At 43.3% G+C, this 13,640-nt stretch overlaps 1 protein-coding gene across 1 annotated transcript in view; it reads left to right on the top strand.

Annotated features, from left to right (window-relative positions):
* The first annotated feature begins 308 nt into the window (after positions 1-308).
* The window catches only part of LOC136426823 (mucin-5AC-like), a 44,137-nt gene continuing 30,805 nt past the window's right edge, over positions 309-13,640 (top strand). Inside the window, exons 1-24 of the mRNA XM_066415543.1 lie at positions 309-414; positions 898-1,070; positions 1,451-1,654; positions 2,087-2,221; positions 2,521-2,648; positions 3,248-3,378; positions 3,821-3,963; positions 4,821-4,951; positions 5,358-5,574; positions 5,882-6,032; positions 6,311-6,862; positions 7,109-7,589; positions 7,943-8,145; positions 8,665-9,156; positions 9,348-9,653; positions 9,785-9,976; positions 10,101-10,373; positions 10,549-10,737; positions 11,048-11,356; positions 11,609-11,761; positions 12,002-12,307; positions 12,515-12,667; positions 12,898-13,203; positions 13,453-13,619. Of these exons, the coding sequence (XP_066271640.1) occupies positions 309-414; positions 898-1,070; positions 1,451-1,654; positions 2,087-2,221; positions 2,521-2,648; positions 3,248-3,378; positions 3,821-3,963; positions 4,821-4,951; positions 5,358-5,574; positions 5,882-6,032; positions 6,311-6,862; positions 7,109-7,589; positions 7,943-8,145; positions 8,665-9,156; positions 9,348-9,653; positions 9,785-9,976; positions 10,101-10,373; positions 10,549-10,737; positions 11,048-11,356; positions 11,609-11,761; positions 12,002-12,307; positions 12,515-12,667; positions 12,898-13,203; positions 13,453-13,619 (5,601 nt within the window). The remainder of the gene's footprint in view (positions 415-897; positions 1,071-1,450; positions 1,655-2,086; positions 2,222-2,520; positions 2,649-3,247; positions 3,379-3,820; positions 3,964-4,820; positions 4,952-5,357; positions 5,575-5,881; positions 6,033-6,310; positions 6,863-7,108; positions 7,590-7,942; positions 8,146-8,664; positions 9,157-9,347; positions 9,654-9,784; positions 9,977-10,100; positions 10,374-10,548; positions 10,738-11,047; positions 11,357-11,608; positions 11,762-12,001; positions 12,308-12,514; positions 12,668-12,897; positions 13,204-13,452; positions 13,620-13,640) is intronic.

The following is a 13,640-nucleotide window of genomic DNA, read 5'->3' as shown; positions in this document are numbered from 1 at the left end:
TTATAGAAAAAAAGGATGGTTTATTGTTCTGCTAGATTGATGTCAGTCAACCATTATCGGAAAAATCCCGAATTTATGTTACCCAACGTTATATCTGAGACACATTATGGTTCACTGATACTGCCCTATATATATAGAGAGAGATGTCCCTGTGGCTTAACTGGTAGCAATTACAGTTGAGCTCCTGGTTCCTATAGGTTGGTAACTGGGATTCCCCGGCCTAACCCTGTGTTGGGAACATCATGGTTTGGGCTGCACCGTGTCTTGAGCACGTTTAAGAGGAGGAGCTAAAACACCACCCTGTAAATATGGACCCTGCTACTGAAACAGTAAGGAAGCCTGATGCCCTGTGTGGCACTATGCACTACAGGGGTCTGAACGAACGAACGACGCTGCCCTATATCGATATGAGTGGTTAGAATACATAGGGTAGCAGGAAACAATATCGGTGCATATGCCCAAACATTTCAAACAATACTAGAATAGTCTAGCTGGTTCGAGAGGATAATAAGATTTTATTCATTACAAAGACATTTGACCAGAAAGACGACTCTCTGAAGCGTATCCAGAACTAAATATAGATTCGCATGACAATGTCTGATGCCGCACTGTTGAAATCAACATTTGGATGTTTCTTTCAGCTTCTGCAACGGACAACAGTGGGTGTGTGAAGTCAACGAATGCGCAGGTTCGTATTTAATTCTATATACATATCATTATCACTTGACTGCAAAACACCTGTCTATCTGTACCAGATATCGATTATCAAGACATTTTGTTTGAAGAGACTTCTGCTGCACAGTTTTGCTCAAAGGCTGATCGTAAGTATTATACACACAAACTAAAATAGTAGGGCGTTCTCTATAACTAACAACATTGCCCACATGTGTACCTCAGGAATCTGCACAACGTTCGGTGACCCTCACTACAAGACGTTTGACGGGAAGATGTACGAGTTCCAAGGAGACTGCGACTATGTCTTGGCCAAGAGCAAGGACGGCGCCTCTCTCCCGTTCTCCGTCACTGCTGAGAACATCCCCTGTGGAACGAGCGGCGTCACCTGCACCAAGGTGACAAATAAGTTCTTGAGCGAAAATCCAAATTCAGATAACAGATCTTACGATTTCTATCAACTTCAGATTATGAATATTAAGTAGTCGAAGATCTCAAATGTGAAATATTGCGAATTTCTCGCTACTTCTGTCTATGTATTTTCCTGCCTATACAACTTTGGACTCGGGCCAGGCCAACCTTTCTATCCTGTATGACGAATTTGGACCCGGGCGAAGCCAAAATTTCTATCCTACCAGTCTCTGGTTACTCCATCCTCTGCCTCACATCCTGTCATTCTACAATATTCAAATACCTACAGACACACGCCAAGACAGACAAACGCACATACGAAAAACACTACTTCTCTCATATTCGTTTTCAATGCTATTTTCCATAGAACATCATCGTGACGCTGGGAAGTGGCGCCAACAGGCAGAGGCTCTCTCTGGTCCGTGGCCAGCCGATCACCGCCGACGGGACGGACTTCACCATCCGGCAGGCCGGCATGTTCGTGTTCGTGAGCACGCCGATCGGCCTGACCCTGCAGTGGGACAAGGGAACCCGCGTGTACATCAAGCTGCTGCCGGCATGGAAGGGATATGTACGTATGAGTTTAGTGTCTACTATATACGGCCTCTTACTAAGCATAAATGTCCTTGACCTTGTGGTGTCGAATGGCCGAGTGGCTAAGCTAGCGGACAGAAAATCGAGAGGTTAAGGGTTCGATTCCTGGCTAAACTAAAAAGGAATGCCATGCCATAGACACAGTCGATAACAACCCACTGCTCCAACTGCCTTAAAAGACTATGGGCCTACCTTTATGAATATTTATAAATATTAGACCATGTGTGGTCATCTGTGCATTTAGCCAATCTGGGCAGGAACGTGCAATAAAGACTATTATTATCATTATTATTATTATAATTAAAAAGGGTAGTTAAGATTGTTGTTCTCTTTTTACTTTTACACTATTCGAGTTTTGGAGCTACGAAATAAAGTTCACAACTAACAACTGAGCGCCTGTCTTCCCCAGGTCGAGGGTCTGTGCGGCAACTTCAACGGTAACCAGATGGACGACTTCACCACTCCCATGGGCGGACCCCCCGTTACCATGGCGAACGCCTTCGGTGACAGCTGGAAGGTTCACGACTACTGCATGGATGCTGTGGTAAGTTACGGCCAACAGAAAACTGCATCTGATTAATAGCCATCGTTTATCTGCAGATCGAACGCCATCATGTGTTTTGTGATTTGTTTTGCAAGTCTATTTCTACATTTGTCGACTTGGTTGCTTTTAAACAGTATATGAGTTTTGGCAATTTCAACAACTCATGTGATTTACATTTGCAATTTGGAATTGCTGCTTCTTCTTGTTGGTATCTTTCAATCTCGAGAGATTATGGAGCCGATGTCTTCTGTGTTTAACGTCATCATGATATTCATGGCTTATCTGTTACAATCTAACAGGTCATAGAGGACACCTGCGCCCTCCATCCGAACAGGCAAGCCTGGGCTCTGCGGAAGTGCGCCATCCTCAAGTCTGAAGTCTTCATGCCTTGCCACAGCGAGGTCCCTTACCAGACGTACTACGACAAGTGGGTACCAGTCAACTTATAAAAAACTTACTTTATTTTTACTCTTTATTAAGACATACTTGCTTATGTACATAAGCCAGATAACATCACGAAAACGTGTGGAAGAGACAAGATATGTTGAGTTAAAGTATTCAAGGACTGTGGCTGCACATTAGCAATTATGATATCTGTACATGTTTATTTCTGTTAACATCATTATTTGGAATGTTAGTGATGGACCAGCAAGTAACGAATGAACAACAAAATTTGGGTAAAGCCCCCTTCTCACTGGACCCGCGGCACGCCGGCGTCGTCGCTGCGTCCTTTACTGGATGTGTGTTACCCTTGACTTTATAACGGAAATATCATTCAAAACGTACAAGTATGACCCAAAAAGACAACAAAACACACAAAGCTTAAAAAGATTCGTTTTTTGTCGATGAAATTCATTGAGTGCTTTGTCAATTCAATCGGCCGCAGTGACGCCGCCAGCGTGCCGCGGGTCCAGTGAGAGGGGTCTTAATAAACATGTAACGTTACGCCAAATTAACTTTTCTACGAGTACAAGCATCGAAAATAGAGATCAGAAACTATTACGGTTACCCGTCTTCGCCCTACAGGTGTGTGTACGATGCCTGTGGCTGTGACAGTGGCGGTGACTGCGAGTGTCTGTGTACGGCCATCGCTGCCTACGCTCAGGAGTGTAACCTGGCCGGTGTCCCCATCAAATGGCGCGAACAGGAGATCTGTCGTAAGTTGGAGGCTCATAACCCTCGGATGAACATTGAATAATATATCACTACATGCCCAAACGCTGTCTTACATTATAAGATCAGTCTAGCCAAGTCTCAGCAAACACTCAAGTGACCGAGGAAAATGTTTGCTGAGGCAAGGTGGTTCTCAAGGTAATTTGATTAACCGGATCATTGATACATGTATATTTGGTATCAATTACATTCAAATTCCAGGATGATAGAAAAAAATTAAACGTTATGTCTCTGTTGCTATTATCAGTGGGTTTTGCAATTCACAGCAATGTAACGTTACATGTTAACTTTTTCTTGACATTCTAAAACTAACCATAACATCCATAGTTATATGAAGAAAGGGTCATGACTCAAACCAACATCATAAAAAGATAATGATCAAGTACAGTAAAACCTTTATTAATAGTTGATCCATTTATCACACAGCCATGCAGTGTGAATATGGCATGCTGTACGTGGCCTGCAGTTCTTCCTGTCCCAAAACCTGTGACAACATGGAAAACTACTCCGAGATCGCCGCCAACTGCACCGACACTTGTGTGGAGGGCTGCGCCTGTCCGCCGGGATTTGTAAGTTTATCACTATGTGAATATCTATGTAGCACTCGGAAGAAAAAAGGCTTTCGATAAATGAGCTGTTATTTTAAAAGATTCATCTTTAGTTATGGCGCTGACTGACAGGTATCAAACATTTTCCTTCTCCCGGACGTAAGCGTATAAGGTCTTGTCCGCGCATAGAAGGTTGATATTTCGTATATCGTTGTGTCAAAAGAGATACCGTATGTCACGGTTGTTATTCTGATGTAATGTTGAACAAAGACGACGAAAGAGACTTAGCAGCTATAAAATGTTTGGATACCAGACTATCACCATATGTACATTGCGTTCTGGGTACTTGCTGACGTTCAATATCAGTATAGCTTCTACCATAACATCACATAAAGATTGTGTCCCACATGTAATGAAAATATTGAAGATCAATTTCATTTTGTGATGAATTGCCCAACTTATAGTAAAGAGAACGATGCGATATTACAGACAATTACTACTAAGACAAACTTCACCCTATCTGGTACACAAAGCGATATTTCCCATGTACTGTTGTCATGTCCGACTCCTATATCCATCTACGTAGGTCAATTTCTCCATAAATCATTCCAAAAGCGAGACAGATCTACCTATACATGAGTATATTGTAACCAATATACTGGTCTCGTTAATATTTTGTACTGACTTAGAATTGTAGAATAGATAAGCCTTATACTATTGTTGATTTAATGCCATACATTGTACCATGAGCGATTGTTGAGCAATAAACTTCATCCATTCATTCATTCATTCATTCATTCATTCATTCATTCATTCATTCATAAAAGGTTTTTTACGTACAATGCAGTATAACAAATACATTTTGACCATTATTACAGGTTGTGGGACTGAACGGCGTGTCCTGTGTGCTGGAGACAGAGTGCTTCCAGGAGGAGACCACGCCAGCTCCACCTACAACCACGGCCAGTATCACCACAGGATCCGTAACGGAACCGACTACCACCGTTATGTGAGTGCATTGTACTTCTCTTACTTTTAACCTTCTCCCTGCTGTCTAACCTGATAACCTAAACAAATTGGGTGCTAAACAGCTACTTCAGTAAGGAGAAGGTTAAAGAAATAAAACCCACATTTTCATTGTGCAAATTACGAAGAATAGTCTGAGGATCGATCTAAAGCTGAAGTTATGTCACATGATTCTGAAGAAGAACGGGTATAGCTTAGAACAAAATGGTGAAGGAGAATTGACGTCAATGATATAATGATTATGTCTTGACACACCGGTTGTGAAGCAATCAAGGGTTATCTATCAACGATAAGGATTTTATATTCATTCGCTGTTATGTTGATGACAATGCAATTTGTCTCACGTCAGCAATTCTCACGTTTCAAAATTCATCTTACCCAACGTGCAGGCGACCGACCACAACCACCACTCCAAGACCGACCACCACTACAACTCCGCCTGTTGCCCTGGACGCCGAGTGTGTGCAGCCCTACGACTACTGGACTGAGTGGATGAATGTTGGATACCCCACGCCGATGAGCGGTGGAGACTATGAGACCATTGAAGACTTGCGTTACAAGTATATCTTCTGTGAGGATGATGACATCATCTCTGTGGAGTGCAAGGTGAGAAGGATTTCTGTCGTAGTATAGAAAACATCCTCACCAGAACCATATCCTCCTTACACTACTCTTCCTATAGATGCAATGTACGTAATACTATATAACCTGCATATGGCTATTCAGCTTCATGATACATAAAAGCTCGTCTCAGATCAAAGTATCAAATGTGCATTTTTTTTATTTATACTATGAATGGTTTATTAATCCCATGGTATGCTGAATGTCATCAATACACTGCTCAACTAAAATTCTTACTTTTGTTTTATTTCTAATATTAAATGTTTATTGAACTTGCCATTGTCATATTCAGGTGAATGGCCATAGTAACCTGTACGCGGAGAACACGGGTCAGATCGTCACTTGTGACACAACAGTGGGTCTTGTATGCAACAACAGAGACCAGAACGATATGCCCCCAGCCTGCTACGACTATGCCATCAGATTCTACTGCAAGTGCGGAGGTATGGGCTGTGTGTGTATACACAAAAGAAATTAAACATTACCTGACACATTCGTCATCGGCTCCAGGACATAAAGGTTACAAAGGCCGGCTACCCATAACCGAGAAATTAGACTGGGATAATGAGATCTTTCTGTCTATGACTAAGTATGGAAATTCCGAATACCGAGAAATGTTCATTGGAGTTAAGTTGTATGTATCAATCAAAGTGTATGATATCAATCAATCAATACATACAATGGAATGTTGACTACTTCTATTATTGTATCTTTTGTTTAGAGCTGCCCACAACAACTCAGCAAATAACCACGACGGCGAAGACTACCACAACCGCGTTTACTACAACAGAAAAGCCACCGCCTCCAACGACTCAGACGACTACAGGCACCACCGCGGAGATCACAACAACTACCAAAGCCACAACAACGATGTTAACAACAACAGGCAAGACCACGGAAAAGCCACCTCCTCCTTCGACGACCACCTTCACAACCTCAACAGCCTCCACAACCACAAACCCCTTCTTCCTGCCGATGGAATGTCCCGTTGCCGGTGCTGACGCCTGGACACCGTGGATGAACGTCGACACTCCGGCTGATGGGGATGGAGGAGACTACGAGACACTTGAAGCGCTGCATCAGAAGTACGTCTTCTGTGAGGATAATATGATTACACAGGTGGAGTGCCAAATGGCAGGCTTTGGCATGCCAGCTGACTCGACTGGAGAGAAGGTGATCTGTGATGTCAGCACTGGTCTCATCTGCATTGACGAACATCAGCTAGATCTGAAATGCTTTGACTACGAAATCAGAGTCTTCTGTGCATGTGGAGGTAAGATTTGAGACAGTATTATTCTTTTAGCACGCTGCAATGATGATGACATCTTCTGAATCATTTTGATTGGACAGTAGACGTTTCAACACGATATCAGCAAGAATTCAAATTTGTACCAGTAATTGAGAACCGTAGGCTTCTGACAGTAATAGTTTGTCAATCCACTGGGCCAGAACGATATGTCTAAATTTTAGTTCTTTCCAATGTGTGGTTCATTCTCAATTTCCTTTACCTTTCTTACAGAAGAAACTACCACAGGGATCAGCACCACAACAGGTGTGTCAAAACCTACCACCACTGTTGCCAGCACCACAACAGCAGAGGTAACCAAACCTAAGCCGACCAGCACTGAGCATGCTACAACAACTGGGGAAACTACAACAACAGGGACATCCACAACGACTGGTACCAAGCCACCACTAACTACAACAGCCGAGGTAACCAAACCTACCAGCACAGTGACTACCCCTAAGCCGACCAGCACTGAACATGCTACAACAACTGGCGAAACTACAACAACAGGGACATCCACAACCACTGGCACCAAGACCCCTCCCACTACAACTACCGAAACAGCTACGGAAACAAAGCCTGTCCAATTCGAAGTCACCAAGCCCCAACTCTGCCCGGTGCCGAATGGAAATGCTTGGACCTCGTGGATGAGTTCAGGAACTCCAACCCAGGACAGCGATGGTGGCGAGTTCGAAACCATTGACAACCTGAGGTAGGTAGGCGCGCGAGCGGGAGTGCGTGTGTGTGTTACGATGAGGTCTGTTACTTTCTGTATCAATATTGATATGCAAACATAACTCCAAAAGTCACGTTAAGCATGGGTCAATGCATTGCCATGATGGTGACATAGAGAAATCTGTCCCAAATGTGTACATGTCACTTAAACGGTTCTTGTCAGATATACTTGTCCTTATCGATCTGGATCTGACTGAATTCTACATTTTCTAGTTGTGTACCCTTTGCAGTTGTCTACATGTACTTTTTAGCTCTTCGAACGTTCCTAATCACAGGTGTTTCTCGATTTATTTCAATGTGCATTTTTTGTTTTGTTTTGGCCTATTTCAGGGAGCACTTCAGCTTCTGTCCGAATGACATGATCACTGACGTGCAGTGTTCTCTGGTCTTCGGCTCCGGCATGTTCACTGTTCCGTCCATTGGACAGACTGTGACATGTAACACAACGCACGGTCTCATCTGTCTGAACGAAGACAACCCTATCCTGGGCTGCCGGGACTACCAGGTCCAGTTCTACTGTGAATGTGGCCCTGGTAAGTCTTAGGTTTTTACTTTTTGTTTAATACATCTTTATTTCAATTTGCACAATATGAAAAACATAAATATCAACCAGAGCTATTTTTGTTCAATTTCAAAGTGCAATGATTTACAGGTAATGGTATATGTATATAAATCACTAAATTAGATGCATGTCTTAACATTTCTATTCATATCAAACAATAGCATTCTTGGGAATTATTTCACCAAAAAAATATATTCAAACAGTTTAGATTTCTACTTATTCAACTTTTAGATGACCTATTTGACTTACATGTAGATATCAATGATTAGTCAAAAGTAGAAGATACATACATCATATCTATAATTCCTTGTCATCGAAATCAACCACACTATCTTGTACAACTACTAGCACCATCCAACCTAGTACCACGGGGATTAGTACCACAACAGGGGTTACGTCAATCTATTGGGCCAGAACAACATGTCAACAGCTTAGTTTTGTTCATTGCCGTGTTGTTCATTGCCGATTTCCTTTACCCTTCTTACAAAAGAAACTACCACAGGGATCAGCACCACAACAGGTGTGTCAAAACCTACCACCACCGTTGCCAGCACCACAACAGCAGAGGTAACCAAACCTACCAGCACAGTGACCACCCCTAAGCCGACCAGCACTGAGCATGCTACAACAACTGGGGAAACTACAACAACAGGGACATCCACAACGACTGGTACCAAGCCACCACTAACTACAACAGCCGAGGTAACCAAACCTACCAGCACAGTGACTACCCCTAAGCCGACCAGCACTGAGCATGCTACAACAACTGGCGAAACTACAACAACTGGGACATCCACAACCACTGGCACCAAGACACCTCCTACTACAACTGTCGCTGAAACTACCACTTCTGGTAAGACAACGACAACCGAGGAGGCAACAACTTCTGGTGCTGTTACAACTACTGGTACAAAGACCCCTATCACCACCGGTAGCACCACCACAACATCTGAAGCTACTACGACTACCCAGGAAGGCACAAGTAAGTACATAGCTTTCCGATAGTCAAGAAGAGCTGCCTATCTTGAGATGGAGTTACTTAACAGTAAAACCTATACGGTATGTGGTGAATGAAGACAAGATCCTTCTCCTCACTATGCGTTAGTGTCATTTGTACATTAAGCAAAAGACTGTACGGGATCGGATCAATAAGTGCAATCTTTTTCATTGCAGCTCCCAAAGTGTGCGTGGATGGCTGGACGACCTGGGTCAGCTCTCATAAACCCAATCCCATTGAGCATGAGGGTGGAGACATCGAGAACCTCAGTCTGCTCGCCCATGCTGATGACTTCAACCTGTGTGGTGGTGACATGAGCATGGTGGCAGACATACAGTGTCGGGAGATCAACTCACAGGTGTCGTGGAGTAGCACAGGCCAGCTTGATCTGGTTTGTGACACACACACTGGTTTCTCCTGTAGCAACTCCATGAACTATCCAGAGGCATGTCTGGACTACGAGATCAGTGTGCTTTGTCAATGTGAGTATTTCCTTTCTTCGTTTTAATTTCTGTCACTTTCTTAAAATGATCCAGCGGATATGTATTATGAAATGTATTATTCATACCTGTACCTTATAGTTCTACACAATAACATTTTCTTTCATTGCCAGGTGTGCCAACCACTACTCACACAGCAACTTCGACTGTCACTTCCACCACGACAACCCTGAAACCAACTACCCAGACGACGACAACAAAGCCTCACCAACCGCCAGTGACAACCACAGCGCACCAGACAACCTCAACTGGTACTACCATCCCAACGTCACCAATGACCCTGCCACCACTCTGCGAATATCCAGGTATCAATAACTTTGACCAATCATAATTTTTTGTGGGAAACTTTCGTAATTAATGTGACAAGATGCATTTTCGCCATTTGAACCCAGTGAAAACTGTATGTCTTACTGGAATTTTTTTTAACAGATCGTGACTTCTGGACCCAGTGGATGAGTGTCGGCCATCCTGGAAACGGCCAGGGTGACATCGACACTATTGAGATTCTGCGAACAAAGTACTCCTTCTGCGAGAACAACATGATCACCGCCATAGATTGCCGCGTGGTCAGCCTGCACAGTTCTCCCGAGGATGCAGGGCAGAAGGTGGTCTGTGATGCACAGATAGGTCTGATCTGTGCCAACTCAGACCAACAGGCCTGCTTGGACTACGAAGTCCGCTTCTTCTGTGAATGTGGACCAGGTATGCAATGAGCTTGTCTCTAAACTCTCTAAACTTACCTTTTATGGTGATTCAGATTTCAGTTTCTTGTATAGAATATACTAGTAGTAGAAGCAGATTATATTAAGCCATCCATCTGCACAGACCTTGCAGACCTTTCAAATGTTATTTTCTTACTGCAACGTATCGACCATAGGCATCACAACAAGCACAACCACGCTGTCTCCAACCACGACTGAAAAGGCTCCCATAACAACAACTGGTGTCAGCAGCACAACAGGTTCCACTACCCCAACTACAACAGCAGCTACAACCACTACCAAATATGTGACATCTCCAACCACTCCAGCAACATCTCATCCAACGTTCTCTATAGCCACAACAAGTATGTTATCTTGAATTACGCTCTATGATATCCCACAGTTTCGTATCTTTATAAACACTTTCAGGCAGATTTGGCATTCTTTACTAATAACTGACCCTTGTCAAACTATTATCTAAGGCAATTACTTATTTCAAGATAGGATCTTACTGACATGATTTTAATCCTGAGATAGCTTTAACATTGGCAGTGTTGTAATACTATCAAGTTGGCTAATTTTGTTTTTGAGGTCACGTAATTACTAAATAACTAAAGTTAAGAAACACATCACGAAAACCATTTACCGGTATACCTACTTGATTTGTTTCCATAGCGACTAAGGTGTGCGTCGAAGGCTGGACCACCTGGGTCAGCTCGCACAAACCCAACGTGAATGACGTCAATGGTGGAGACTTTGAATACCTCAATGTGCTGGCGCATGATGCTCACTTCAACCTGTGTGGCGGTGACATGAGCATGGTGACAGACATACAGTGTCGAGAGATCAACTCACAGATGCCATGGAACAGTGCAGCAGGCCAGTTGGATCTGGTTTGTGACACGCACACTGGTTTCATCTGTAGCAACTCCATGAACCAACCAGAGGGATGTCAGGACTACGAGATCAGCGTGTTCTGCCACTGTAAGTTTATGGTATTGTGCCCTTGGCTCATTACTATAGATATATACTAGTACTTAGAGTGAACAAAGATTGATGCAATACAAATTGTTCAAATTCGTAGTATCAATGGAGGAAGGTCCTATAATCAATACCTTTAAAGAGTAGATTATTTTTGCCAGAAGTTCTGAACTGTTACTTAATAAATCAATACCATCAAGAGACGTTCAATTGATGATTGATTTGCAAATGAAGTAAAGCCATTCCATTTTTAAGGTGGCGAAACAACAACTCAACAGACAACCTCCACGGTTTCTCCAACCACAACTGGCTCAGAGACTGCTACAACCACAGGCGTTACAACCACCACTGGGACGACAACAACAACTGGTATGACAACTACAACAACAACCGGTGTGACAACTACAGGTAAGTTAGACACCCTTGAATGATTTTCTTTAAGCTTTTCTGATCTTTGTTGCAACACTTGTTTGTATCAAGTTAAATCTACTCATGCATTTTGAAGCAGAAACTACCACTAAGAATACGTTCTAAGCAGCAAGCCCCAAGACAATATTAGACCGTCGTCCGCGCAAAACATGGAGACGATTCTCTTGTGAAAAAAAAATGAATAATTTCAAATGTGCCTTTTTGTTACTTTTCACAAAGGTGCCCAGGTTTGTGTTGAAGGCTGGACCACCTGGGTCAGCTCTCACAAACCCAACCCGACCGACAGCGAGGATGGAGACTTTGAATACCTCAATGTGCTGGCTCATGATGATCACTTCAACCTGTGCGGTGGTGACATGAGCATGGTGGCAGACATACAGTGTCGAGAGATCAACTCACAGGTGCCATCGAGCAGCACAGGCCAGCTGGGTCTGATTTGTGACACACACACTGGTTTCGTCTGTACCAACTCCATGAACGAACCAGAGGGATGTCAGGACTACGAGATCAGTGTGTTCTGCCACTGTAAGTAAATGATATTATGCCATTGGCTCATTGTACTAGCTGCAATACAAACTGTTCAAACAGGAACTTATCAATGAAAAAATGCCCTATCATTGTTGCCAGAAGGTCTGAATTCTTGTAATTGTTCTTTATTCATATCATCACCATCAAAAGTTTCTCAAATGATGATCAATTTGCTATTCAAGTAAAACCATTCCGTCTCTTAAGGTGGCGAAACCACAACTCAGCAGACCACCTCCACAATTGCCCCAACCACAACTGGCACAGAGACTGTTACAACCACAGGCATTACAACCACCACTGGGACGACAACAACAACTGGTATGACAACTACAACAACAACCGGTGTGACAACTACAGGTAAGTTAAACACCCTTATATTATTTTGTTTAAGCAGAATGCAAGTCGTTGTAGCGACACTTATTTGTCTCACTCTACTCATGCATTTAAAGCATGAGCTTCCGTCAGGAATACTTTCGAAGCAGCAAGGACCCATACAACATTGGATATTTGTCCAAGCAATAGCAGGAGATGAACATCTTGTCAAAAGAATTGATTATTTCACCTATGCCTTCTTGTTACTCATCAAGGTGGCCAGGTTTGTGTTGAAGGCTGGACCACCTGGGTCAGCTCTCACAAACCCAACCCGTCTGACAGCGCGGATGGAGACTTTGAATACCTCAATGTGCTGGCTAATGATGATCACTTCAACCTGTGTGGTGGTGACATGAGCATGGTGGCAGACATACAGTGTCGAGAGATCAACTCACAGGTGCCATCCAGCAGCACAGGCCAGTTGGGTCTGATCTGTGACACACACACTGGTTTCCACTGTAGCAACTCAGTTAACCATCCAGAGGGATGTCTGGACTACGAGATCAGTGTGTTCTGCCACTGTAAGTAGATGGTATTGTGCCGTGGGCTCATTGTTCTAGTTGTAGGTAGAGCGGACAAAAATAGTTGTTCAAACGAGAGGCATCAATGAGTATATGGTAATTGTGACTCATCATAGTAGGTTCTGGGAACAGAATTTCAACTCTACAGTACCTTTTACAATCATAATATCTAATATGCAGGATGTTTCTGTACATTTCTCCTCCTTTCAATCTATATGGAAATATTAAAAAGTTCATCATGTCTTTTAGGCGGCGAAACCACAACTCAGCAGACCACCAGCACAGTGGAAACGACCACAACTGGTGTATCAACCACGAGCGGGGTTAGTCCAACTACAGGTACCAGCACGACCACGGGGAGTAGTCCTCTCACCACGACACTGCCTGTGACAACTGGCAAAACAACAGGAACCAAGGTACTTCCTATAACTAAAAAT

The sequence above is a fragment of the Branchiostoma lanceolatum genome, chromosome 2 (assembly GCF_035083965.1).
Source record: "Branchiostoma lanceolatum isolate klBraLanc5 chromosome 2, klBraLanc5.hap2, whole genome shotgun sequence".
Lineage (NCBI taxonomy): Eukaryota > Metazoa > Chordata > Leptocardii > Amphioxiformes > Branchiostomatidae > Branchiostoma > Branchiostoma lanceolatum.
The sequence above is the reverse complement of the archived record's forward strand: the minus strand, read 5'-3'. Positions and strand labels throughout refer to the sequence as shown.